Source organism: Pavona decussata, unplaced genomic scaffold, assembly GCF_977016875.1.
Source record: "Pavona decussata unplaced genomic scaffold, jaPavDecu1.1 SCAFFOLD_6, whole genome shotgun sequence".
Taxonomy (NCBI): domain Eukaryota; kingdom Metazoa; phylum Cnidaria; class Anthozoa; order Scleractinia; family Agariciidae; genus Pavona; species Pavona decussata.
In genome coordinates, this window is record NW_028145430.1 from 1,930,805 (window position 1) to 1,957,586 (window position 26,782).

At 36.9% G+C, this 26,782-nt stretch overlaps 2 protein-coding genes across 4 annotated transcripts in view; both read right to left on the minus strand.

The window, feature by feature from the left end:
• Nucleotides 1-153: 153 nt before the first annotated feature.
• LOC146489124 (uncharacterized) lies at nucleotides 154-5,084 on the minus strand. Its single transcript, XM_085105932.1, has 3 exons — nucleotides 4,693-5,084; nucleotides 2,976-3,332; nucleotides 154-1,644 (listed from the first exon to the last, which is right to left on the minus strand). The coding sequence occupies exons 1-3, from the start codon at nucleotides 4,967-4,969 to the stop codon at nucleotides 473-475; spliced, it is 1,806 nt and encodes a 601-aa protein (XP_084962058.1). The 5' UTR covers nucleotides 4,970-5,084; the 3' UTR covers nucleotides 154-472.
• Nucleotides 5,085-22,746: 17,662 nt separating this feature from the next.
• The window catches only part of LOC146489125 (uncharacterized), a 119,347-nt gene continuing 115,311 nt past the window's right edge, over nucleotides 22,747-26,782 (minus strand). For 2 of the 3 annotated variants that reach the window (XM_085105818.1, XM_085105801.1), the window contains 2 exons: nucleotides 25,883-26,269; nucleotides 22,747-25,216 (listed from right to left, as the gene is read on the minus strand). In XM_085105818.1, the coding sequence (XP_084961944.1) occupies nucleotides 24,619-25,216; nucleotides 25,883-26,269 (985 nt within the window). In that variant the 3' untranslated portion in view covers nucleotides 22,747-24,618. The remainder of the gene's footprint in view (nucleotides 25,217-25,882; nucleotides 26,270-26,782) is intronic. The other variant, XM_085105810.1, reaches the window with a different exon arrangement.

A 26,782-nucleotide genomic window follows, 5' to 3' on the forward strand; every position in this document is an offset into this window, starting at 1 on the left:
TACAAATTCTCTGTTTCTTCTCAACCAGTCTGGCTGGGACCCCCTCTCTGTCAGAAGGGGGAAGAAAAAGGCCTGTATGTTTTTTTTAAGCGTATCAACAAGCTTTATACATGCATAAAACAAGATATCAATAAATTGATTTCCACGTCGGACTTCCACAGGGTAAATATGCAAACAATTTAATAGAGTATGCAAATTCTTTATTTTTTATTAGTTTACTGACATTTTTGCCGTGTCTAAATATAATTTTCTTTGTATTGTATTGAACTTCTCAGAAGGTTACTAGAGTATTTCACTTCAATTTGCCTTTATTTTGTTATTAGCTGTAACCGCGTTCACTCCTAAATAGGATCTAGGTTCAAACTAGCTATATAAACATAGTTATTTCCCTTCAACTATTTTAAGAGAAATCAATTCAACCATATCATAACAGAACGTTTTCAGATCAAATGAATGAAGAATGCACCTTAGGTCAAACGCCTTCTGCAAGTCCCCTCCTGAGAGGATGGGTACAGCCATACATGACCCCGTTGTCATCCATTGTGAGCGCCACTCCTAAACCAATCGGTCCAGACGCCTTCAAGAACTCCAACTCGGTCACGTCTTGCCCCATGTCACGCACTTCACGCAATACGTTCACGTCAACTGAAAACTCCTCTATTGGAACGGCTTGGAAGAAATCCGAAAAACTCGGCATTAGAAACGTAGGGGCCTCCATGGATTCTTTAGGGTTCATTTTGCTGTCTAAAAGATTTGTCACATACTGTGGAACGACTACGGGATATGACGAACCAACAACTGAGAGCGCCATGACAGGACGGCGAGTTTGTGCTGAGTCATCATTTCTAAACACAATGACAGGTTGAAGAGCCACTGGGAGCCTTCCTCCAGGACTGGTTTGCTTGACAAAGGACTTGAATATAGCAGCGGAATGCGGCAAAGCAATTCCTCCAACAAAAAGGCCTGTGCCCCACATCTTGCTGTTGATTGTGTGAATCATTGAGCAAACGTTCCCATCCTTGTCGGCCGCGACTACGCCATCTGAGCCATGTATACTTTCCTTTCCTCCGAAAAGTCTTCTTATTATGCCATTGACTTCTTTCATCTTTTCTGGTGTGCCGATCCTCTCCCAGATGGCTCCAGCTGAGTCTCTGCTTAGGCGATCAGAAAAGTCCAGGTCAAAGTTTTCTTTCAAGATCGATAAACCACGGGGGTTGCTGTGCAAGAACAAAGAAACAAAGAAACTAAACCGGGAAATCGATGCTAGCCAGAAAAACTCCGTTGCATTGGTGAGGTAATTAGAGCCCAGTTTCTGACCGATTCCAGCCATTTCCATCAGACGTAACTTCTCCACCAGCTCAACTCCGCCCCAGTCATTCCCGGACACGAAAACATCGTGATCATTATATGACGTGTTCACTGGTGCCTCCCACTTTGTTTGGTATCTGCGCATGTCATCGAATGTGATAAATCCTTCTTGGTCTTTAAGAAGTGACGTCATTTCCTCGGCCCAGGTTCCATTGTAGAAGAAGTCCTTTCCATGGTCGGAGACATTGCGTATAAACGCTGCCAGCTCGGGTTGCTTGAATAGTTCACTGTAGACGTACGGTTTCCCGGTATCCGGGTTGGTGAAAATATTTTTTCCTAAACAAAGAGGGACGCAACGGCAAGGTTACTAAGCGGAAATAAATTGCGATAAAGCCAGTGTACTAGTAAGGCAAGCACTCACACAAAGTCTTGGATTGTATTACAATGAACCGTACAAGTCTCAGACTCTTATTACAGATTGTAAAAAAAGCCGGCCGACAAAACTTCGAGCGAACCTCTCTGAGCATACAATGTAATTTAGTGCAATTCGATGCAATATAGTGCAGTGTAATGCACTGCAGTACAGTTAAGGGTTATGCAGCTGCAACGCAATGCAATATTGACCTTGAGACGAATTATTACTGCTGCTGCTTCTGCTACTGCTTCTACTGCTACTACCTCTCCTGATGCTGCTGCTACTACTACTACTACTACTACTACTACTACTACTACTACTACTACTACTACTACTACTACTACTACTACTACTACCACTACTACTGTAGCTGCTGCTACTGCTTCTACGACTACTAGTAGTAGGAAATCGCTCTATTTGCATGACTGCAAGATTTTACAGTATTGCAAAAGCTAAGTAATTATTAGTAAAACAAGGGTAATAGTAATATTGTCCTATGTTACATCACTTTCATTTGATAATAACAATGTATCACGTATATCTGTACATGAGGAAATGAACTTCATTACTAGCTTATTTACATGATGATCGTTAGAGTTCATGAGTAGTTTTATGCTTTCTGAGGTTGATTTCCTTTCAAAGTCAGGTGTTATCTCATTGACTCGATCTAAGAAAGTCTCCCTCTGAAAAGAGTGTCTGCTACAAGAAATGAGATTCATCAGTTCTCCACTTGATTTGATTTGCACAATGGGCATAATCTGCTTCCCCTGAGTATATGATCTCTCTGATATATACCGACCTAGTTCAATCATAAGTTTATGATTACTTATTTTAAACTTCACTAAATTTCGCCTTTCATTATGATTTCTTAGCTACTATTCCTCTACTACTACTACTACTACTACTACTACTACTACTACTACTACTACTACTACTACTACTACTACTACTACTACTGCTGCTGCTGCTGCTGCTGCTGCTGCTGCTGCTGCGTCTACTGCTACTACTATTGCTACTGGTAAAAGAATAATTATTGTTACAAATTACAAATAACAAAAAGAAAGTTTGCTGTCTATGCACTAAAAGGAAATATAACACGAGGAGGGATGAGGAATTTGGTAGAGTTGTTACGTTCATATGCTAAGCAGACTTATGTAAATGCTATTTTAAAGAAAGTAATTATGGAGCTACGCTTTTTGGCTTGCCTTAATTTATATATTAGTCTGTCTGGAATACAAAAATATTTTAGTACCTTGGGTTGTCCTCAGCAGTGTTATTTCATTATAGTAGAGTTTGATGGACGTCGCCAAGCCATTAGGCATTTTAAAACCGTTTTCAGCGAAATACAATGCGGGCTCAAACAAGGTCTTTAAAGGAAAGTTGGCAAATTTTTCGGACGCGTCAACAACCCCAGCAATGAATCCTGGGACGAGGACCGACGCACCATTGTATCCTGTAGTGTGGACCTTGGGGATCTGGGACGGGTCTCCGTGTAGAGGGGTGTTCCACCCACCATTTAAACTGTAAACCCTATTGGAGGATTTCTCGTAGTAAAGAATTTGTGTAACGCCAGCGTAGGATACGTAGGAACCTGTTGCTAGGGTAACTTCTGCAGAAAATGAATAACAAATAAATAAACAATTCGTCGTTATCAGTTCGTATGAAAAAAACTGAAAAGTAAAAAAAATAAAACAAAACAACATGGAAACTTTATTATTTTAATCAGTGAACGGCCTGCGCCTATACACGCAACGTTGTAAGGGCGTCAGGACCTTAGTGTATCTGAACTTTCATGGAGGTCATGGTGGCAATAACATGAGACAGACAGGCCTCGAGTTAATGGAAAGCCTTTGAAGTGTTCTATAGGAAGGACACAACTCCATGGTTTGGCACTAATCCGTAATATCTGAAGTACACAGATGATCAGATCTTTAAAATCATGCCTTTTCGCCTTCCAACAAAGTCTAACAATTTACTTTATTTATATCGTTAGGAAGATTTTGTTACTATATATTTACATCAGTTCTTTCGGGCGGTCACGCCCCTCATCTTTTAGCCTCCTAAATTAGCCGCTGTCAAAAGCAGCAAACTTTTGAGTTAAAATGTAATTTGATTGTCGTTCTCTCTTACCTGTTTAAAAACGTACGCACGGATTGATTATCACTTGATTGTCATTATATCATAAAATGCCAGATATACAACAAGTCAAATTTTCGAGAGAGAAAAAACATTCTTTGGAGTGTGAAGTTGTAACACTAAAGGAAATTTGGTATAAAAGAAAACTATGGAGCATGGGAATAATTGGAATAATTTCTACATATCGGCACTGAACACTCGTCTTCGAGAACCATATTTTACCTTTCCCTTTTTATAAGTACAAGTGCCACGCAGCTAACGGAAATTTTCCCGTTAAACTTTTATGGAGCAGACAATCAGCCAAAGGCATCCGCTCTCATGTTAAATACCTATTTTCTGTAAGTCGATTTGAAGCCCGTCACGACCTCGGATGACCTAATTCAGTCTTACGTGTATCCTTCCATGCATAGTTTGGCACATTGATTGTGTTCTGAAAGGCTATGTCACGATGGTTCAGTATGGTGGAAAATTCGGCGCAAAATAAAACCTGCTGAGAATAATAGCCGTCGGGAAAGAAGTACTAGTTTGAAATGAGGACAAGTGTTGTTAATGGACCTACAACAGGCTACTTTTTTAATCCATTATACATGGTATGCAACACAATCCATCGAAAAATGTTAATGAAGGTCACTGTTTCTCCATACGTTTTACCTCGGCAGTTGTCCTTTAAGATTGTTTTAAAATAATTCGAATGAGGAGAATTAGAATAAATAGCAAAAATTAGAGGCCAAAAATTAAAGTTAAGTGCTAACCGTTCTTTTACAATGTCTCAATAGCAAATGTTTCTTTGCAGGAGAATAATAGTGATCAACCTGAACAGTCTGGAATCTTACCTGTAAGAGCGGTCGCCAAACAGGCGTCCATGGCATTCCCACCCTTTCTTAGTGCGTCCATTCCAGAATGCACAGCGAAAGGATCAGTTGTCCCCGCCACAAGTCCCTTGCCTTCGCTCACCGCCAATGGTTTAGGCCGCTCATAACGGTTCAGAGTCATTCGCTCCAATCGATCAAACTCTCCTTGTGGCCACGTTTTGGGAGACAAAGACACGTCACACTTTGCTGCCTCTTTAAACACCAGCACTGTCGCTACCAAAAGTGAGAGACGAAACATTGTCTGTGTGAGAATCAGCCAGCCTCTGCGGTATTGCCCGCTTACAAAGAACTCAAGTTGTTCGCTAACTTCTTCTTATAATCAGCGCGCTTGCACGGCTAAGTAATGCAATTTGGTGCAATAATGGGTAAACGCGTTACTGTGTGGTTAGCAATTAACCTATTGCTGTTCAGCTGCTGGATGTGTTTAACATTTCAACAAATTCAATTAGGAAATCTTGAAAATTGATTGTTATTGTTATTTCAGCTTCAGCATTTGTAAACTGACGCAACTAAAATTATTTATTTTGACTAAGAAAGGTTTCCGATTTCTTGCAGATGCCATTATTGTCATGGGCGACTTGGCATTGTGCAAACAAGATTCGATTAGCGTAAAAGCAACTTGAACTAACAAGATTAACCATTTTTACTTTAAAAAAAAAATCTCTTTTTCTGGCTTTCCCTCAGATTCTTAAGAATGCTTTTAAAAAAGCTCTGCATGCCCAAATAAATTCAAGACGATAGCCTAGCTTCATCAGTTTAGGTATTCTGTAACAGGATGATTTTTAATAAAGGCAGGGTTTTGCTAGTACTGCTTGGGTAGACTTGGTTCCTAATTCACTGGTACGAAGAGCCTAAACAACTGTCATTACCAAGTTGATGGTACATAGCAACAAAAACAGGTTTAAGCCTGGTCTAGTTAAATTATTTAAAAAACTGCTAAGTTATTAAAATAATTTACCAAATGCATTAAAACCAACCATCAATTGTATTTTCTAAAAAAAGGACATCTGTAGGCTTTGATATTCAAAGAAATCAAAGTATTCTGTATACCTTAAATTTAAATTCACCTGCCTTGTTTTTAGCCAGTTAAATACTATGATTTCAAATCACGTGACATCAAGGTGTAAATATTGCTTCAGATCATATTTGATTTCTGAGAAAGTCAGATGGCTAGGCTTTAGTTTGATTGTATAGTATTTAGAACTAGAAAAAATATAACACGAGTTACATCGAGATTTTATTGGTGTGGTGTTTTTTGTGAAAAGTAATCACTACCCTTTGGGAGGAAAATAGTTACGGGCTTTTGAAATCCATTTTCAAATATTTCAGCCTCCTTTGAAAGGGTAACAAAAGCTTGAGACTACATTTGGTGATCCCTGTACTTGCTGAAACGTTCAGGATAATAATGGATAAGGCAGATTTCCGAAGACCGTCTTATGCTGTCGTTTCCAAGATCCTTGGCCACTTTATTGCATAATTTGCTGATTCTTTCGAAATAAAAGAATGATGAAGAATCCAACATCCCTCCGGGAGGAACTAGTCATTTTTCCAGACAATCTTTAGTAAAAACGCAATTATCGAAAATCTATGGATAAGTAGGTAAGAACTCAGAAAGCTTTACTAGATGCGCGTATTCTACAATTCTTAGCCGTTCCATTTCATCAACATTCCTTGCCACCCATGCTCAATCTCATACCCAGAGTCCTTAGATTCTTTGGCCAGCGGCTGGTCGCCAAGGGAGACTCTGGAAAATTCGAAAAAACTTAAATTTATTTGCTTGGCTGCCCCGTCACGGCTTGCGTTGTATTACCCGCGCAGAAATCCTCCGGTGATAAAATTACAATAGGGAGTTTAAGAAACGAGGACGGCAACGGTAACGAGAACGCCACAAAACAATGGGCTTAATGAGCAAAAACAATCGCTTTGCATGTGCGTTTTACATTTTGGTACATTTCTTTGCCGTCCTCTGCAAAACAACAACGTGAAATGACCGAATTTTAGGTTTTCTCGAGAACGGGAGCGTATGATCGACGCAAAATCTTTTTTATTTTTCCTTACTTTGACGTTGTTCATACTAATTTAGTTCCTGGAGAGTTCGCCAGCATTTTCCAAGTTAAACAAATTTAAATGATTGCGAAAGAGTTTCAAAAACGAGATATTATATTTTTAAATGACGTTCTCGTTACCGTTGCCGTCCTCGTTTCTTAAATTCCCTAATACTACAGCGTCTCTTACGATGACCAACCGCTGGCCAAAGAGCCTGAGGACTCTGGGTAGGAGATTAACTCATTCTTGGCGATACAGATGAATGATTGAATGTTGATATAAATGTTACTCTACACAATTAAGCTCACTGTATTTGTGTTTCTTTTTACCTTTTGTGTTAATTCTTCAGTAGGACGCTGTATATTGAAATAAAGTGTTCATTACAGCGTAAAAAAAAAAACAAATAAATGAATGAATGAATGAATGAATGAATGAACCATTCAATCAATCAATCAATCAATCAATCAATCAATCAATCAATCAATCAATCAATCAATCAATCAATCAATCAATCAATCAATCAATCAATCAATCAATCAATCAACTGAATTTGTGTAAAATACTTTAGCTGAGGAAAATATTCCTCCAACAATTGGGGACACTTGAGTATATAAAGTATTGTTATATACTTTGACTTACACTCAACGAAACAAGCACTGTGGTAGGTTGATTCTTGGTCATGTGCCCCTAATCGAATACAAATGTATCCCGACCGGGATACAATTCTGCAGTTGTTGCCCTCTCAGTTGTTTGTTTGTTTGTTGGTTTTGCTGTGACTGTTGAAGGTAAAGCCTAAATATATAACAAAGCACTTAATGTATGGTCCCTCGGGAAGCTAGTTAGTTTTGCTTTCCCTCGATGTCCTGATGTTTCCCGAGACGAAACTCGAGGGAAAACAAAACTAGCTGTTTCCCTCGGGACCATACATTGAGTGTATAATATATCTGAGCTAATGTTCCAAAAGGTGGCTACAGAAATTGAGCATATTTTTAGACTTTCTAGGCTGAAGGAATATGCTAGTCATTAACAAGATTTTAGTTACGGTTCATCACAAGAAAGTAAGGTCAGAAAATACTATGCAAGAGAAAAGAGGGGTTTTTCTTTGGAATTAGACATGACATTGACATCTGAGTGAAATGAAACATACAATACAAAACAATACAATACAATACAATACAATACAATACAATACAATACAATACAATACAATACAATACAATACAATACAACACAACTTTATTGATTCCATCCACTAATGGTTTTCCAGAAACTAATTACAATGAGATATATAAAAGAAACAAAATACAATATAAGTACTATAAGAAGATATCTAAATAAGGAATAATGCGTATGTTACACATCCTCAGAACTACCAACGAATTAAAATACAACATCATTGCATTGCAATCATTAATTATTTTCTAAGAATTTATAAAAAGCGCGATTAATGATTTGTTTTTTAAAAGAGTCTAAAGAGCTGGAGTGCTTACCATTTGAATGGAATTTTCGGTAGTTTTTTCTGGGCAAATGGAACTGCACTTTTTCGCACTAAGGAAACGGAGCGGATTTATTCCAGTGAATCTACCAGGTTATTGGGCACTTGGGGTAGGCATGTGCATAGAATTTACATTTTTAGTTAGAATACAACTGCTACAAAATGCTTTTAACCATCTCTAGCTGGCTTACTTATGTAAAGGCTCCCAACACAACAAACCTATGAACATCAAGAGAAACAACATGCTAAATGGAGAGAAGAATTGGGAAGGGGCAGTTTGTGAACATGGAGGGATACATGAGTGTGATTGTTCTATCACAATCAGTCCACCATGGTTAGCCATGATGCACACCAAAGGCAACATTCTATTTATGACACTTTTTTGGCAACACTGTCAGTAAAGGGAAAATTTAGCATAATGAAGATAACAATCATTGTAAAAATTGTTTTTTGTTACAGTTTAACCATCATAGAAATAAGAAAAAAATACTGGGTGGTGGGTGGGGGGAGTACTAAGATCTGGGCTTGGAGAAACAAGCAGTGCATGGCACCCAAACCAAATCCTACAGAAAACCCTGCTCCCTATTTAGGGTTAAATTAGTAGTAAGCCAATTTCGTTTTTCAAGTACCTGAGTGCCACCTGACAAGTAGCAGCGTTTATCTTGTCTTTGAATTCTCAATTTAAATTTAATCTTCAGGTTGTCAGGATAACAGCTAAAAGATCATTTCATACTGGGACTCTGCAAACCAACAAATTCCAGCAACTTTTTTCAAGAACATCAGATACTTTTTTAACAGCTACCACTACATATATTTCATATAAGCTTAAATCAACTAACTAAATTGTTTCCTTACAGCTTTAAAACACTTCACAATACCAACTTTTTACCCAAAATCTGGCGGGAAGAAGCAAAAACTATCAAGTGATTCCGTACGGCCTGGTTGTCTTTGAAATAGTCTTCGTCGAATAATTCCCCCTTTACATGTCGCATTCGAGTGAGTGCTTTATTGTATTTTCACAGCCGAGTGTTAGAGTAACCCTACCTGTGAAATTTTGCTTGTAACCCCGGGGCTATCGTTGATCCGCCTGCTAGGGTAACCCTAGCACTAGGGTTAACCTCCCTGCTTGTAAACAGGGCCTTAGACTAATACAGATCTAAAATTTAGAATAAAATTTATTTATATAAAATTGTCATCATTATTATTATTATTATTATTATTATTATTATTATTGTTATTTGAGAAAAGCATTATAACCTCACTAGAATGAGATTAATGAGGGTTTTCTCATTTTCATTTACAATCATAACATGGCATATAATATATTATTATAAAATTTATAATAACATTTAATATTAGTTTGTAGCCAACACAGACCAACACTGGGCCATTTATATTCATCTAATGAAGCACTTTTACATCCATAAAGATTTGCCGTGAGAGTTGTTATGGGTTCAAATACCAAAATTGCAGGTGCATTGAAATAGCATAATAGCTGTTATGATGATTAAAGGCAATTGCTTTTTGTTGTTGTTGTTATTGTTATTTAAGTTGTTTTTTTCTTGGTTGATCCCATTAACCTGTAACAGTACAGTACTACAGTACATTGACAACATTTGTTTTCTTTATTTCTTTTCAGAATGCAATACCTTAACTGGGCAGACAGCTCAAGCAACAGCTACTTCAAAGACAGATGTTGTTGAACTGTTGTTGTCAAGCTTGACCTCTTGTTGCAAAATTATGTAAAATTTGATATTCAAGTTTTTTAGCGTTAATTGATGGAGGGTCTTCCATATAATGATGGATGGGATGCGAATGGTCATTGTTCCTCACTGGTAGGAAATTGTGTAGATTGGTATATATGTACCACTAAGAGTGCGAAGATACAAAATGACCAATAATTTTTAGTTATGTTCAATTACTAGAACAAAATATCTCAACTACAACTGAAGCAGTTGTGAAAAGGAACCCCCCCAAAGAACTGTGAGGGTCTTTCTTCTACTTAATCTTTCACCCGCAGTTAAAATATATATTTCATATCTCCATTTTTAACTCGTGAATGCGCGCATGCGCAATTAACGAGTTATAGCCATAACCTTTTCACTTGGTTGGTTCGGTTGTTAACGTTCGGGAATGCGCAGTGAATGAGTTTTAAATCCAAGTAGTGGAAAAAACACGCGGAATTTTTTTTGTTCACAGCGCATCGGGATATTCTTATTATATCTGTACGGAATAATTTGACGATCATTTAGTGTAGGAATGGAGGTTTTTCGTTAAATCTGAGCAAGGTTAAAAGTTTTTTCAGTTTTTCAGAAAGTCCGGGGTCGTAAACTCAATAAGTGAAAAAAAAAGAGGAAATTTTTTCACGACGCATCAGAATTATCTTATTCAATCTGTAGAGAATAATTCGACAATCATTTTAGTGTAAAAAATGGAGATTTTTCGTTGAATCTGAGTAAAGTTATAGATTTTTTCGTTTTTTCCACAAAGTGCGGTGCCTTTTAAGAATTTAGAAATAATTTAATTAAGGAATAATTTATTTAAAAAATAATTTAATTGAAAAATAAGTGTCGACATGCCGATTCAATGCTTGTTTCATATCACCAAGTTTGTTATCTTGTGTATGTGCTTTACACTATCTATGATTTTCAAGTGCTTTGAAACGATCAATTTAGAGGCTTCCAATGTAGGACTATTATGCCGTGCTTGTATATGTACTTTCACAGGGATTTAACAGTTCCACTAAGAAACCTTTAAGTAATAAAATTATTTCTTGAATTTATATTGTCCTGGGAAGTAAAACCCTGCAGTGACCATACTTTTTTTGTGGTCAATTCAATTTCTGTTTCTTTTTGCCCTGTAGTTTGATTTTGCAACTGATTGGTTGCAGATCAATTAACATTCCAGAAATAAAAATCAATTTTCAAACTCATAGCATTAGAAAAGCTAAAAAACAGGGATACTTTATTTGGGTCAACCAAACTTCGTCAGCCAGAGTAAAGAGATCATTCTGGGTTATGAAGTTTGGTTAAGCCAAAGAAAATATGCCATCGTTTAGTACATTTTTAGTCTTTTTCATGACCATAGGTCGAAAGGAGATTTTAATTTGGGAATTATTTTAAATGAAAAACAGACAATTTTCAACTGTATTCCAGAAATGATTCTTAGTGTTTGTGGTTTTCTGAGCTGCATATTATATGCCATGCCTGTCACAGGTAGAGCTAAACAAAGAAAAAGCTACCTGTAGAAGCAATTATATTTTTCAAGAGCATTTAACCTGCTAAGGCTTGTGAATCATATCTTGATCATTCTGAAACCAGATATACACTAAGGTGGTGAAGCGGTTTTTGGTATTGGAATGATGAGAATTTAAACAACAACAATATTGTGCAAAATGAACCCAAAATGGGACGGAAAGGGTGTTATTACCAAGTCTGACTTTTAGAAAGGAGGGAATAGAGTCACTTATTTGAGATGAGTGCTAGAATTAATATTATAAAATAGCCAGGGTCAAGTAAGCAATGTGATTGGTCAAACTGAGTTCTGTATAACTCCACAATGCACGAAGCATACGTATGGTGCGTGCATTATAATTGTACATATGCACGGAGCACACGTCAGATTTTTTGCCTGTGAAAAATCTGAGAAATTCAGAGAGAGAATGCGCTGTCATTCCAGCGATTCGCAAAGAAGTCTCTTGTACTGATGTTTCCAGACTTTTAATTAACTTCAACTTGTCTCTCAACACCTTAAAACTTGACTTGGAGTTAACTTCTTGAACTTGCTTACGACGTGACGAAAAACTAAAACAGTTTGATTTTTTACTTGATTGCGCTATCGCGTGCCCTGTCGTGATCGTGTCGTGATCGGCAAGAGCGCGCGCTATTAAATTACGCGTTATTTCGTGTAAGGGGAAACTTGATGTTGATTCATTAAAATTCGCACTTGTATGAGGAGTTGCGATTGTTTATATTTTATAAAAGAAATAAAAAACTTGTTCCTCGTGCATTGTTGAGTTATATAAGCACTTGGGAATTTTTAAGAACACTCGAGGAGTGCAGAGAGGCACTCGCCTACGGCTCGTGCCTCTCTGCACTTCTCTCGTGTTCTTAAAAATTCCCGCGTGCTTATATAACTCAACAATGCACTCAGCGCGTTTTTTATTTCTTTAATAATGGGGTTAAGGTGGCCGCATACAGTTTTTTAGTGTACAGGTGTTAGAAAACTTTACTTGGAAACTATGCATTTCTGGACGCCCAAAATTGGTATGACGTAAGACTAACTAAGAAAGAAAGTATTTTCGTACGTCTTGTTGAGCTAAGTACCGTTTCCATGGCAACGCAGCGAACTATTAAACGTCCATAAATAGTACGTTTCCTTTAATTTTTTGAAAATGTACTCATTAGATTTTTTCCTTTTTTTGTATCCAAAAAAACTCACAAAACACTGACACAGTTGCACTATTTTCATGTAATTTTAACCGAGAGATCTCCTGTAAATATTGGTTTGCATTTTAATGTTTTGTGAAGATACTCTCTGTTAGATTTAGGCTTCTCTTTGTAGGCGAGTTATCTTTTAGGGAACTATTTTCATGCCAAATGTCACGACATTTTAATGAGCGGTTCCTTAGAAAACAGTTCATTTCCACGAAAACAACCAGTCGCAACTTTTTGGTCAAATGCGCATGCGTGGCTTTAATTGGGTTTCATGGCAAAGATGAAAAGCATGCAAAAGGTCTTGGTGAATGACTTTTTTGCTCGGAAAGAAACGAAAAAGAGGCCGGAAACGAGAAACTTAGTTATTTAGGATCAAAACTTAGCTTTATTATCCATTTCATGTGAAATTGGGGGATCACTTTATCGACCGCCGTATTTGCGTACCACAACCCCATCACTAACAGAATCTGTAAAATTGTAAATTGTAAAGCGCATGTAAACTGTGTTCGGCTACTTTAAGTGACCGTGCCTCCTTTTGTTACTGCGCATACATTCTGCACATCTTGGGATGGCTTGAGAACTGTGGTTTTGAGCAGTGCCTACTGACAATTTTTTTGTTGCATAACTACATGTAAAAAAAAAACTGTACATGTATTAGAATCCAAAAACCAAAACCTGTGGGCTACATGTACCATGCATTCTTTAGAGATACATGTGTATTTACGCTTGCATTGTTATGAGTTATAAAGCTTTTTTAGAATTTCTGCAAAATAATCTCTGAAAAATGTGAGATTATAACCCTGCGAAAATCCGTGCAGGACAATAAGCTACAATGTCTCTCCCTCTCCCTCCTTTCTTTTTAGTATGCACGTTCCAGAGGGAAATACGTTTCAGATCTTGAAAGAATCCTATAGAGGATTACCAAACAGTAATCGTCAGTACAATGTATGTTAGAAGTACAGGACAAAGATTCAGTGAGGGTCCTTGAAAAGAATCAATCCCATGACCTTCTGTACACCAATCATATGAAATAACCACTTCATTCTGTGGGAAATTTGGTAAAGTAGGACAGTTACTACAGGTTCATTGTGAACCTTGTTGCATAGTCTTAGGATCAGCAATGTCAAAAGTGCATGTACACTGTACCTTCGGCATTGCTAATCTTAGCAGTAGACACACAGCCTGTTACATTTGAGTCCAGTGAATATTGTAGCTACATGTACTGTAGTCATGAGTCAGTGGGCTGAGTAGTTACAGCATCCGTTCAGGCCCATCCAGCAGATAAAATGTACTTCAACTAATGAATTTTATCTGGGAGACAGTGAGTTGTTCACGGAATAAAGTTATCCGCTCTTTGAACAAACACAGACAGGTGTAAAGATTTAGTTTTTGTCTTTGTCCTATACCATGCAAATGGCATGATGAATATCGAACCTTTTTTTTTATGACAGGCTTCCAAAAACGTCTTTGTAAGAAATGAAACATTGTAACTTATTGTCACTTTACATTTGTTTTTTATTACTTGTAGTGCACAGATGTCACGTAAAGTTATTTTTTTAACTTGGGTCAAGTCCATCATGAAGATCATGGAGTTCTGTTTATTGACTTAAGTTACTTCTTTTGCTGGAATGTTTTAAGTTTTGTTTTTGTTAAAGGAAGTTGTCCTTTTTGTCAGTATTTTAAATGTTTCTGTTTTTCTTTCCATTTTTTTTTTCATTTTTACCCCTGTTTTAATTAAAAGGGTTTAAGCAGTCTCCCTTTTTAAATTTACAGGATATTCACAGGGTCTGAACAATCTTTCTTTTTGAATTTACAGGATATTCACAGGGTCTGAACAATCTTTCTTTTTGAATTTACAGGATATTCACAGGGTCTGAACAATCTTCCTTTTTGAATTTACAGGATATTCACAGGGTCTAAACAATCTCCCTTTTTGAATTTACAGGATATTCACAGGGTCTGAAAAACCTCCCTTTTTGAATTTATAGGATATTCACAGGGTCTAAACAATCTCCCTTTTTGAATTTAAAGCATATTAACAGGGTTTGAACAGTCTGACTTTTTAAATTTACAGGATATTTACAGGGTCTGAACAGTCTCCCTTTTCGAATTTACGGCGTATTTCCAGGGTTTGACAAGTCTCCCTTCTTAAATTTACAGCATATTTACAGGGTCTGAGCAGTCTCCTTTTTTGAATTTACAGCGTATTTACAGGGTCTGACCAGTTTCCCTTATTTTAATTTACAGCGTATTTACAGGGTTTGACAAGTCTCCCTTTTTGAATTTACAGCATATTTACAGGGTTTAAACAATCTCCCTTTTTGAATTTAAAGCATATTTACAGGGTTTAAACAGTTTCCCTTTTTGAATTTACTGCATATTTACAGGGTCTGAACAGTCTCCCTTTTTAAATTTACAGCATATTTACAGGGTTTAAACAGTTTCCCTTTTTGAATTTACAGTATATTTACAGGGTTTAAACAGTATCTCCTATTGAATTTACAGCGTATTTACAGGGTTTGAACAGTTTCCCTTTTTGAATATACAGCATTTTTACAGAATTTAAAGAGTTTCCCTTTTTGAATTTACAGCATATTTACAGGGTTTGAACAGTTTCCCTTTTTGAATATACAGCATTTTTACAGAATTTAAAGAGTTTCCCTTTTTGAATTTACAGCATATTTACAGGCTCTAAACAGTCTCCCTTTTTGAATTTTACAGCATATTTACAGGGTTTGAATAGTTTCCCTTTTTGAATTTACAGGATATTTACAGGGTCTGAACAGTTTCCCTTTTTGAATAAACAGCATATTTACAGGGTTTGAACATTCTCCCTTTTTGAATTTACAGCATATTTACAGGGTCTGAACCGGTTTCCCTTTCTGAATTTACAGCATATTTACAGGGTTTAAACAGTTTCCTTTTTTGAATTTACAGGATATTTTCAGGGTCTGAACAGTTTCCTTTTTTGAATTTACAGCATATTTACAGGGTCTGAACAGTTTCCCTTTTTGAATTTACAGCGTATTTATAGGGTTTGAACAGTTTCATTTTTTGAATTTATAGGATATGTACAGGGTTAGAACAGTCTTCCTTTCTGAATTTACAGGATATTTACCCGGTTTAATCAGTTTTCCTTTTTGAATTTACAGCATACTTACGGGGTTTAAACATTTTCCCTTTTTGAATTTACAGCATATTTACAGGGTTTAAATAGTTTCCCTTTTTGAATATGCAGCGTATTTACAGGGTTTGAACAGTTTCCCTTTTGGAATTTACAGGGTATATATTTACAGGGTTTAAACAATCTCCCTTTTTTAATTTAAAGCATATTTACAGGGTTTGAACAGTCTCATTTTTTGAATTTACAGCATATTTACGGGGTGTAAACAGTCTCCCTTTTTTAATTTACAGCATATTTACGGGGTCTGAACAGTTTTCCTTTTTGAATTTACTGCATATTTACAGGGTTTGGGCAGTCTCCCTTTTTGAATTTACAGCATATTTAGGGCATCTGAGCAGTCCCTCGTTTTCGAATTAACATCATATTTAAAGGGTTTGAACACTCTCCCTTTTAAAATTTACAGCTTATTTAGAGGGTTTGAGCAGTCTCCTTTTTAAATTTACAGCATATTTACAGGGTCTGCAGACTCTCCCTTTTTGAATTTACACCATATTTACAGGGTTTGGTCAAGTCTCCCTTTTTGAATTTAAAGGATATTTACAGCATATTTACAGGGTCGATTGATTTTTATCTTTAAAATTTATATGGTGTTTCATGGAATTTACATGTTTCACTCATATCATTTACATGATTGTTACAGTATCTTACCAAACCCTGTTAATGGGCAAAAACTAGCTTAATTGGAATTTACAGTATCTTTTAGATAATTTACATGATTTTTAAATACATTTTACATGGATGTAAATTTTCAATTTTTATACGGTTGGAGTTAGCGGTCTCGGGTACAGTTTTTTTCCTATACGGACCGGTGATTAGAATAACAGAAGCAATGGGAAGGAAATTTTGCATACCTTGTACTAAAATAAGGACCTTCAATGACTTACACGGAACTATCTTATTTTATATTCTGGGGCACAATCAAGCTGAGCTAAATCACAAAAATTCGTATAAAGAAATGTTGATAGTTTGACCGGCTTACTTTTTAAAGTGTTATCAGGTTCTGAAAATTTACGGATTAATAATGAACCCCCTTAAGGAGGCTTGGTCCCTGGAGTGGATTTTTGAAATCAAATTTGCTGTATTTTAATTTTTATCGGTTTCCAAGCAACAGTTGTTACTATAACAACGGTAATGTAAGACCTTCCATTTGAAAGTCGATTATCTTAAAATCTGTGAAGCCTGTATTTTACTGGGACATAAGCATAAACCTAAGCATTATCGCATTTTCCGCTTCAGCAAGTAAAAGCACCTGCGATATAAGCATAAACTTATGCACAAGAACGAGGCGTTCGTTTTTCTTGTGCTTATGCTTATGTCGCAGTTTTCATTAATGGAAATGGGGCGTCATAAGCTCAAGCACAAGCACAAGACAGTCAACCTTTCGTACGCCATCTTGCTAAGCATTGAGGGGAGCTGCAGATATTAAGAATTCCCTCAATAAATGGCTTTATGTGCGTGCCTCTGCCCTTATGCTTATTTGGGTAGTGTTCTCACCTACTTATATTTTTGATCACCCTTTTCTTCTAGAGAAAACCACCTTAAGAGGGTCATATTGTAGTATAATTCTACGCGCTATTACGCTTCAAGAACTACTTAAATAAATATTTACTGAGCCTGAGGCGAATAATTGTTTTAGTATAATTACTCAGGTGATTATCAGTGAAAAACAAGAGGCGTCCGAAAAATGTCGATTTTGTTTGTTTGTTTCAAATTCTCACGCGTCAATGAACAGAGACCCGCAGTCTGCCGATCACATGCTCAATCGAAATCACATGTCCAATCAATAAACTGCACATGCCTCAAGCAGCATTTTTTAACTGCCGCTTCATTGAGACGAAGCATTGACTTCTGTGAATGAATGTTGGCAGGGGCGTAGCCAAGAGTTTTCCAGAGGTACACACAATTTTTTCAAATCCCACTACACCCCCCCCCCCCCCCACCCTAATTTTTTTCTTTTTCACGTGCCATGATTAAATTTTCTTTATTGTTAGGATGGTGAGGTTAATGTTGTAAGTGTAAGCGTGATATAAAAAGGCAACTACGTCGTCAAATTCTTTGCTGTTTTCTTGGCTTCACTGAAGTACTTTAAGCCCTTCATTCATTAAAGTGCCCCTAACCCTTCAATTTGTCTTCTTTTGGTAGATTTCCATATCTGTGAAGAACTCATTTTCGAAATTTTCTTTTTAGAAATATTGAATCCTTTTTTTTTACGAGCGCTAAAAGTTACTGAAATTTTTAAATTTTTGCGCGCTTTAAGCCCCGCTGGACAAATTTTTGTCTCGTGGGCTCATTAGGAACGAGCCAATGAGAAGCGTCCGATATTTGACACTTTCTTAGCTGTGACGTAAGAAAAGGACACCAGAAGGATTCAGAAGGAATCTTATGCATGCTGACTCCTTTCTCTACATTTCGAGAGTTGCTACATCCAAAAACCACACATTTTCAACCATTTTCTCTGTTTACAATTGAAGCATTACCGCAAATCTTCAGATATTTTTGCACGATGTCCTTTTCTTACGTCACTCCCCATATTTAAATGCATTTGGCCGAGTGGGGGACTAATGCGAACGATAGGTGAAAATATCGACAAGACTGCCTTCACTTCTAGCGCTCGTAAAACAAAAAGGATTCAATATTTCTCAAATTTTTTTTCGAAAATGAGTTCTTCAAAGATATGGAAATCTACCAAAAGAAAACAAATTGAAGGGTTGGGGGCACTTTAAGCCAACAAGCTAGTGGTATCTCAGGATTCTATTCACAAATGAGCACTTTTTGCCACTCTAGCTCGGCCACATCATTGTTTTTGAGCAGCATTAAGTACGCGCTTACTGATGATCAGTATAAATATACAAATAAACAATTAAAGTGTACATGTCTAGATCTACATCGCCAAGAGCCAAAAAAACTGAGGCACCGAAAATTAATATAACTGTAGATACGCTAGCTTTCATAACGGCATAAGGAATATTACGTTGTTGACCGTTACAAATATCGTAGGTCTTTCCTTTCAGCAAAGACAGAAATGACCTCATTTAGGCCTATTTCCTTGTGTTTGTGAATAGGTATTACAGATAGCAAGGACAACGTAACCTGGCATCTAACATAGCACTCCGAAGTGGCGTGTTAAGCCTCTTCACGCCAATAAAGCTTCGCTCTGCAACACACGTAGACACAGGCTATGTAAGAGGCGTCTTGACTGCTACAGCAATTCCAGGGTAAAATATTTCTGGGATAGAAAAGTCCAGCGTCCCAACCAAGGGCTGGAGAATGCCATCTTCAACCAACAGCCACTTATGACGCCACCTAGTCACTTCTCGTTTGAATTCATCAAGGGACATACGCATGTCTTCGGCCATAGTGGTTATTATAGATGTTTTCCATATCATCCTCATATTAACTATATTGCCTCTAAAAATTAGTAGAGTTGTTGGAATTATTGCACGAGTAAGACACTCGGTTCCTTTAAATACTTTAATCCAAATTAATCCTTCTTTGATTTTGCTATTTACATTCTATGGCATTGCCGCTTGGTGCAAGCTGCGCAGATTGAATTGTGAAAGATACTTATCGTACAGAAACGTGCCCTTCGGCTACTGTTCTTTACTAGTAAAAGATCTCATGCTATCCCCTTTTTTATCTCTGCTAACATCTTACCTTTCAATATGCTTTATTTTGAAACGGTTTCTTTTCTTACGCATGACATTTCTACTAATTCTGCGCCTCGGAACTGATTTGTCACCTCTTTACCTACTCGAGTGATGTCCATACGTATAATACTAAATTTTCTGATGCTTTTAATGTCTATCAAGTTAATAAATCAAGATTGGGTGTTCGACTTAATTCTTTTTTTGAGCTAAGGTGTGGAAGTGCTTGAAGCCTGATCTGCGTAAGCTTAGGAGAAGACTTTTTAAATTTCAATTTCTACATGCGCGCGGTGCTTGATGATGAGGATGATTATGTTGATGTCTCTTCTTTAATCATTAAAATCACTAACTATTGTTAATTAAACTTTATATTCGCTTTTCTTCTTGTTCTTGTTTTCCCCTCTTATTATATATGCGTATATATGTGTATGTATATTCTAATTATTTAATTTTCTCTTTTCTAGTTGCTTAAAAGAACGAATGCGTGTACTTATCTACTTACTTAATATATTTACATTGATGTTTGTAATAATTATTAAGTTACACAGCCCGCCTCGATTAGCTCTGCTATATGTGGGCTGTGTATTCCTGTAAAAGATATAAGTATATCAAATAAAGTTGTTGTTGATGATGTTTTTCCGTCAGGTTTTGAAGGTTTCTTGAAATTTTAATTGTAATCACGTCGCTTCTCTGTGGGAACCGACATTCGGGTGTTGAAAAACACACTCCGTTTCTTTATAAAATTATTTCAAAGACACAAACTGAGTTAAGTGACTTGAATTGATTGAAATTGTGTTTTTTTTTTTTATCAAATTATTTTGTTTTATTCGTTTGCTTTTTATTCATTTTATTCTATTTTATCTTACCTGATTTTATTTTATTTTCAAATTTTTTAGGTACGCAAGTGCGTATGTGCGTACAGGTAGCTACGCCCCTGGCTGGGTTTCTCCGACCCGTTTACCAGAATAGATGGAGATGAATCTGGCTGTTTGGTGTAAAACTCGAGCCAGGATCAGAAATTTTACCGATATACATATCGCACAATTTCTTGTTGACATGATGGCCTCGCCGATAAACGGGCGTTAAGTTTATAAATTGCCCTCGGAGATAAGCCGCTTCAGGTAGGAATTAAGTCTTTTATTGGCTTCACTAAACAAGTACACGGTTGTCGCAGATGAAATTTTTTGTTGTGAGGCGGTGACTTTAGATGGTGGTAGAAAGCCGCTCGAACCGACAACAAACTAGTTTTCAGATTATAAAAACTGTCGTTTTTTATCCTCACTGAAACGTAAAACTTAGAGAGACATTTACTCATCTTGTTTACTCCCATGCTCTCAAATTCTGTCTTAAATTCGTTTTGTTTGTGAAATCATTCTGTCAAATAAAGAAAATCTTGCGCGAATTTAACTTAATTTGTTGTCTTCATTTTAGTCTAAGCCATCGACATCGGACAACATGCAATTTACAAGGGTTTTTTTTTATTACAATCAGTAAAATTTTCACATCTTGCCTTCGAAAAGTGTCCCCTCAAACTTAGCTGCATCTTTAGTGCCTCTCGGAATTGCATTTTCTTTCATCCTATTTACTTCTTCCTCAGAAACATCAACAAATCGCTAAGCGGCCATTTTGAAAATTAGTGCTCCCGCTATAATCACCTCGCGCGAGGTGATTATAGCAGGATATGACGCAATCCTCGACCAATCAGATCAACAGAATCTCTATAATCACCTGAATAATTATACTAAAACCACATATTCAGTTCTTTTGGTTATTTATTGATAACACTGTAAAATCTTACTCTGACAAGATCAAGATGTAAAGGCCAAGAACAAATTAATCTAATCACTTTAAATCGTCCGACGGGATTTGGCGGGAACTGTCAATCACGGCAGGAACAAAGTCACTCGTTTTTCTCTATTTTACTGATCGACCGCTCCATTTAAGAAGATAAAGGAGCTGTAAGGTTTGATTTGCACTACTTTTTTCTGCGACATCGAAATGGTATGCAAATTTGTTGCACATGTTTCGTAGGCTAATTGACCGGAATAACTATATTATTTTAGAGCAGAATAGGAAAGAAATCTGGGATCGAAAAACATTGAATGGCTGTCTCCAGTCAGTCTGATTAGTTTTAGGGCCCAATATGTGATGTTTGGAAACATTCACGGGCTCCAGATGTCAAGTGTTTGTGAATTAGTTCTGATCTCATAATTCGTGACGTGATTGCGAGCCGCAAGTATCGCACGCATATTCGATCTTCCTCGAGTGGGAAAGAGTTTGAATCAGAGCTTGAAACTTGGAACAAATAAAGTTCTTTTCTTCGTCTTTCGAGATATGAGATTAAATTTAGAGAAAATGACATACCAGAAACACTTTTATTTTAATGAAAATAGGCATTAGTTTCGAGGCCATTTTGAGTAGCGTATACAAATCTGCATGCTTTAGAAAGCAGCCAGCGAGTTTGGAATGTTTATTGTATTAATATTCTTATGAGATGGTTAGTTTAGGTTTGTGTAAAGTTTCAAGTTCATTGGGTTATTTTTACACCGTGAACGGGGCTTCGTCCTTTGACCTAAATTTTCGCGGCTTTCATCGGCCCGTGACCGCACCTAGGCCGCATTTCAAACTCTCGCAATTTTCTCAAAAAATAAAATACCTTGGAACTTAAAAATATGATTTTCGAAAAAAGTTAATCCAAGGGTATCTTCAGGCGAAATATCAGAAATTCGACCAAGGGAGCGCTGAAATGCAGTTCTCGATTCTTACAGGCAGCTGCTCTTAAGGATAAAATTCAACTGGTACAAATTCAACCTGAAACACGGCGGAATTACACCAAAAACTACCAAAAATGAATACGCAAGTTATTTCCAGCCATGTTCCGGCAGCAAGATAACTGAAGCTAAAAACTAAGAAAATGTGTGTTGACAAGGCGTAAACAATCTATTGTTACTTTTAAAAAACCAATTTAGGCGTAACTATTCAATGGTACACTTCAAAACAAGACTTTTGCTTCACATTGAATTGGTACCAGAAGAAAACAACTTTTGATCAGCATAAGTGTTGAAAGATATGACTGACACGGTTTCAACTGTCACTGGTAAAGCGCAAGTAAGGATAATGTAAACAGTTCCAGGAAGTCCGGCTAAGAAGGTAATGTGTCTCTCGTCGGTGACTTACACTACGCAATTCATTTCAATTATCTTAATGAAATACAACAACACACTAAAATCATTGTTATTCACACCGCAATATTCGACAGTAATTATCAGCAGTGAAATACCGTTTAAACGACTATAGTATCCGAATAAGAACTAAGGGCGCGTTTTTTTATTCACAATTCTGGAATGAGAATGGACAGAATGTAAAATGCGCGCGTTTTCCTATTCCGCATTCTTATTCCGGAATGGACAGAATGCCATTCCATCCATTCTGCTCCCAGGGGCAGAATGAACAGAATGTTGCGAATGAAATCTAAGATGGCGGACGGCGAGCTGAGCGCTGCGGATTCAAATACGTCTCTACAAGAGAAAAACCAGGTTACACTTTTGGACAAAATGAAACATTGCTTCTAATTTCATTGTACCAAAAGTACAAGGAAAATTGCTGCGATAACGGCTGCAATGGCAGCCCCTTCGCTGCAATGGCCGCCATATTTGTTACGCAATGTTTACTCGACCAAGACCGACGGGGGTTTTTTTATGCAGACAATCCGAATTATTCCTAGCATTCCGTACCAACCATTCTTATTCCAGAATTGTGGATAAAAAAACGCGCCCTAAATTTAATAAAAACAACGTTGACACTTTTACTTTGAAAAGAGTATTTTTATTGTATAACATTTCCCCACGCTTAGTTTAAGCAACTCCTGTTGCTAAAAAAAAAAAAAAAAGATTTCTACACAAAGGTGTCACTTTTGGCGTGGTAATTACTGAAATATTGCGGTTTAATCCTCATAGATTACAATTAAAGCATGCGTAGCTTGACGTGTTCCCACCCAGAACATAAATAACCGCTTTTGTATTTGACAGGAGGGAAAAGGTACTTTTCACTCCTGCGAAATACCGCTCGGTGGTGGTAAATGTAAAAAAAAATAATAAAATAAAATAAAATAAAATAACACAAAATGAACTATGTACATTTGAGTTAGCGAATTCGCGAGGCCTCCCAATCTGCGCGAATTTTATTAAGGTGGCCAAATAGGCCAATTTCTATTTATTAAAATTCTAACTTACTGTTGTTTATTATAAAAATAATTAATTTTCTGGGTTTTATTTCCCTCTTCTCTGAGCTAAGTTAGATTTTTGATAATTATTTCGAAATAGGTCTACTACCTTTTCACATCTGTTTATAAAAGCAGACATTTGAAATTAAGGATTAAACTAGTCAACCTAGACAGCCTGTGCCTGAACTTAGAAATGACGTGAGTCAAACTATATCAAACTAGCATGCTGATATATTCCTTAAAGTAGAATAGAAACTACAAGTGGAATAGAGCTCTAAAACCATTAACTGGCCTATTTTTTTTGTTTTAAATCTGCAGCATTTGACAAAGTCTAATGCATTATCTTGAGCAGTATACGATCAGCTATTTTATTTATTTTTTTATTTCTTGCTACATGGAACGCTGTTGGGCATCACGGACATTCTAATCATGGGATATACGTCTTATTTTTCGGGTATGAAAATAACCTGAAAATACTTTATTCGGGTAAATTACTACTTACAAATCTAACAAAACTGCTAGGAAAAACATGACAATATCAAAAAAAAGCTACCTTAACCCTAATTAGACCGGAGGGAGGGTGCGGATTCTGCCCGTGGTGTTTTTGAACCTGAACCGCTTGCTTACAATTTATGCAAACGCCGCTAATGCTTAATTTTTCAGAAATTTAGTTTTTGTATTGGCGTGGTAGATGAGTGTTCATTCACTTTGATGTTACCATAGGAAACAAATTTTTAAGGGTCCTTTTAAATAAAGGAAACACAAATTCATAACGGCCGGCGCCAGAAGAAAAAAAAAACGGTCTACATAGGGTTAAACGTTTATCGAGAAAGATAAAAAAATACAGGGACCTGCGCTTCTTAAACAATAACCACATTTGTATCTTCACATTGTCCGACATTGTTTTGTCGGTTGTCAGCGGAGTTTTTTGCTGAATTTAGCAGTTCCTCATATATATGGGTGTCAGAGTGTACTTCCTCATAGTCATTTGTGTCATTGTGTACTTCCTTGTGTTGATCAGTGTCTTCTTCCTTCTCTTGTTGCAGGCTTGCTGGTGCATCAACTGCTACGCCTGCAGCTTTGTTCTCTTTCTTAAGGTCAGCGTTTTTCCGCAATGAACCTGCCTCTTTCCCACGGTTCACGTTCTCGACTTCGTCAGTTCCCTGGTATATTCGGTTAACGAAGGATTGTGGATGATCCTGGATATCCGATGAATGCAAATATTCAGTTGGACGTGACTCACTATGCTCGCTGCTTTTTGCATTCGCATCTGGTTGATTGTAAAATAGTTTGCCATATAAAGGGGGTGTACCTAATTCTTTCATTTCAACGGCTTCTTCCATCGGTACAATGTTGTCACCATTTTCTTTGACGGATCTGTTTGAATTCCTTGCAGTTGAGGGCTGACTACTTACATTCTGTTGGCTATCTACACTATTACGATCCCCTCGACTTAATCTGAAATGAAATAAGGAGAGAATAAAAAACAAACAAAAAACAAATAAAAAACAAAGGAAAGGAATTAAGGGGAAGCAAAATAAATTATTTTTCCTCAAACATAAGAACACTACAGCTGAAAAAATACACTCAACGTCACTTTTCAATGGTTATCCTGTGGCCCATGTTTTGGTGACCGCTAGAGGCCGAAGTTAGCTTTTAGTTCCATTTCAGTGTGCCCTCGGTAATATTTCGTCACGTTTGCTTCTCAGATGGTTTTAGAAAGAGAAAACTTATGAATACACGTGCAAGAAATACCTTTTTTTTTAAAGTAAGCTACTTAATGCAGCCATGCAATCATATTTTATGCACATGACCTTGCTCAATAACATTGTTGATGACTGAAAAAAAAAAAGGTGCAAGACCTGGTTATTAATCGTGCTTTGCTGTGCACTTTTCTGTCTCTTTTCATTCCAAGTATGACCCATAGCTCCACTTAAAGTAAATAGGAAAGGGCGTGCTTTGTTGGAAACAAAAGTAAACCTTTCGAATGGGGCCAATGAACACGTAAATGTGTCATTAGCTACTATTTGATTGCTATTAGCTATCAAACTTATGATGGTTCTAGCCGGAGAATTTAATGTCAGATATTATTTTAAATGATCTTAGACCTAAAGATTGAAATACCTGTTAGTTCTCTTGTAACCCACTACGAGAGCAGCGAGAACAGCAAAGAACAAAACTCCACCAATAGAAGCGCCAATAATAACTTTCGTTGGTTTGGATTCGCCTTCATTTTCATCATCTTCACTTCCCTTTTCCAATTTCTGCGATACAGGATCAACACTGACAATGGTACTATCCATAGATTCTCCAATGCTTGACATATCGCTTTTCACGATGTCCATTAAAACGTCTTTGTTAACCACAGCGGTTTTGGAAAGTCCTTCGGGAAGACTTAAGTAGAAAGCTAACATTGCGACTGCAGGGTCGTCAGACTGTTTAGGATACCCAGGTAGAATGTGAACCATCTCGGGTGAAAATGTCATATCAGATGAACGCCTTCGACGAGAACTTAAAATTGAAAGGAAACGAATTGATTAGAAGCGCGGAAATAACCAAAAAATTACGTAGGCTAATTTCAATGTCCACGTCACTCAGTGGTTGGCGTGGATATAATAGCATTGCTTGTAACACGGGCTTATGCTTCTTATCGATGTAACAAGGTCCCTTGAAGAAACTGTTGTGATACGTCATTAAAATAGGATGGATGGTGTTTTGTTTATGATATATGCATATCAAAACCTAAGAATGATAATTTATGTTTTATGTTTTTGGAAAATACCAACATTGTCAGACAGATTTGATGGAAAAAATAATGCTATTGAATTTGATTGTTACAGGGAGCCATAAAAGCTATGTTAAGCCTCAGCCTCAGGCCCAACACCGTATATTTAGGGGAAAGATGATTTATTTTCAGGACTTGAAAACTGACGGTTGTAGGGGAAGGCGTCTTTTTAGAGATCAAGCGTCTCTCTCTCTCTCTTTAAACAAAATGGAAAAAAAAAAGGGGGGGGGGGGGGGGAA

What these genes read in the sequence shown, in the direction of transcription:
- LOC146489124 (XM_085105932.1), bottom strand. Translation starts at nt 4,969, where the DNA reads ATGTTTCGTCTCTCACTTTTGGTAGCGACAGTGCTGGTGTTTAAAGAG. An exon ending in TTTGGCGACCGCTCTTACAG is followed by an intron (nt 3,333 to 4,692) that starts GTAAGATTCCAG and finishes CATTTTCTGCAG; the next exon opens with AAGTTACCCTAGCAACAGGT. An exon ending in ACTGCTGAGGACAACCCAAG is followed by an intron (nt 1,645 to 2,975) that starts GTACTAAAATAT and finishes CTCTTTGTTTAG; the next exon opens with GAAAAAATATTTTCACCAAC.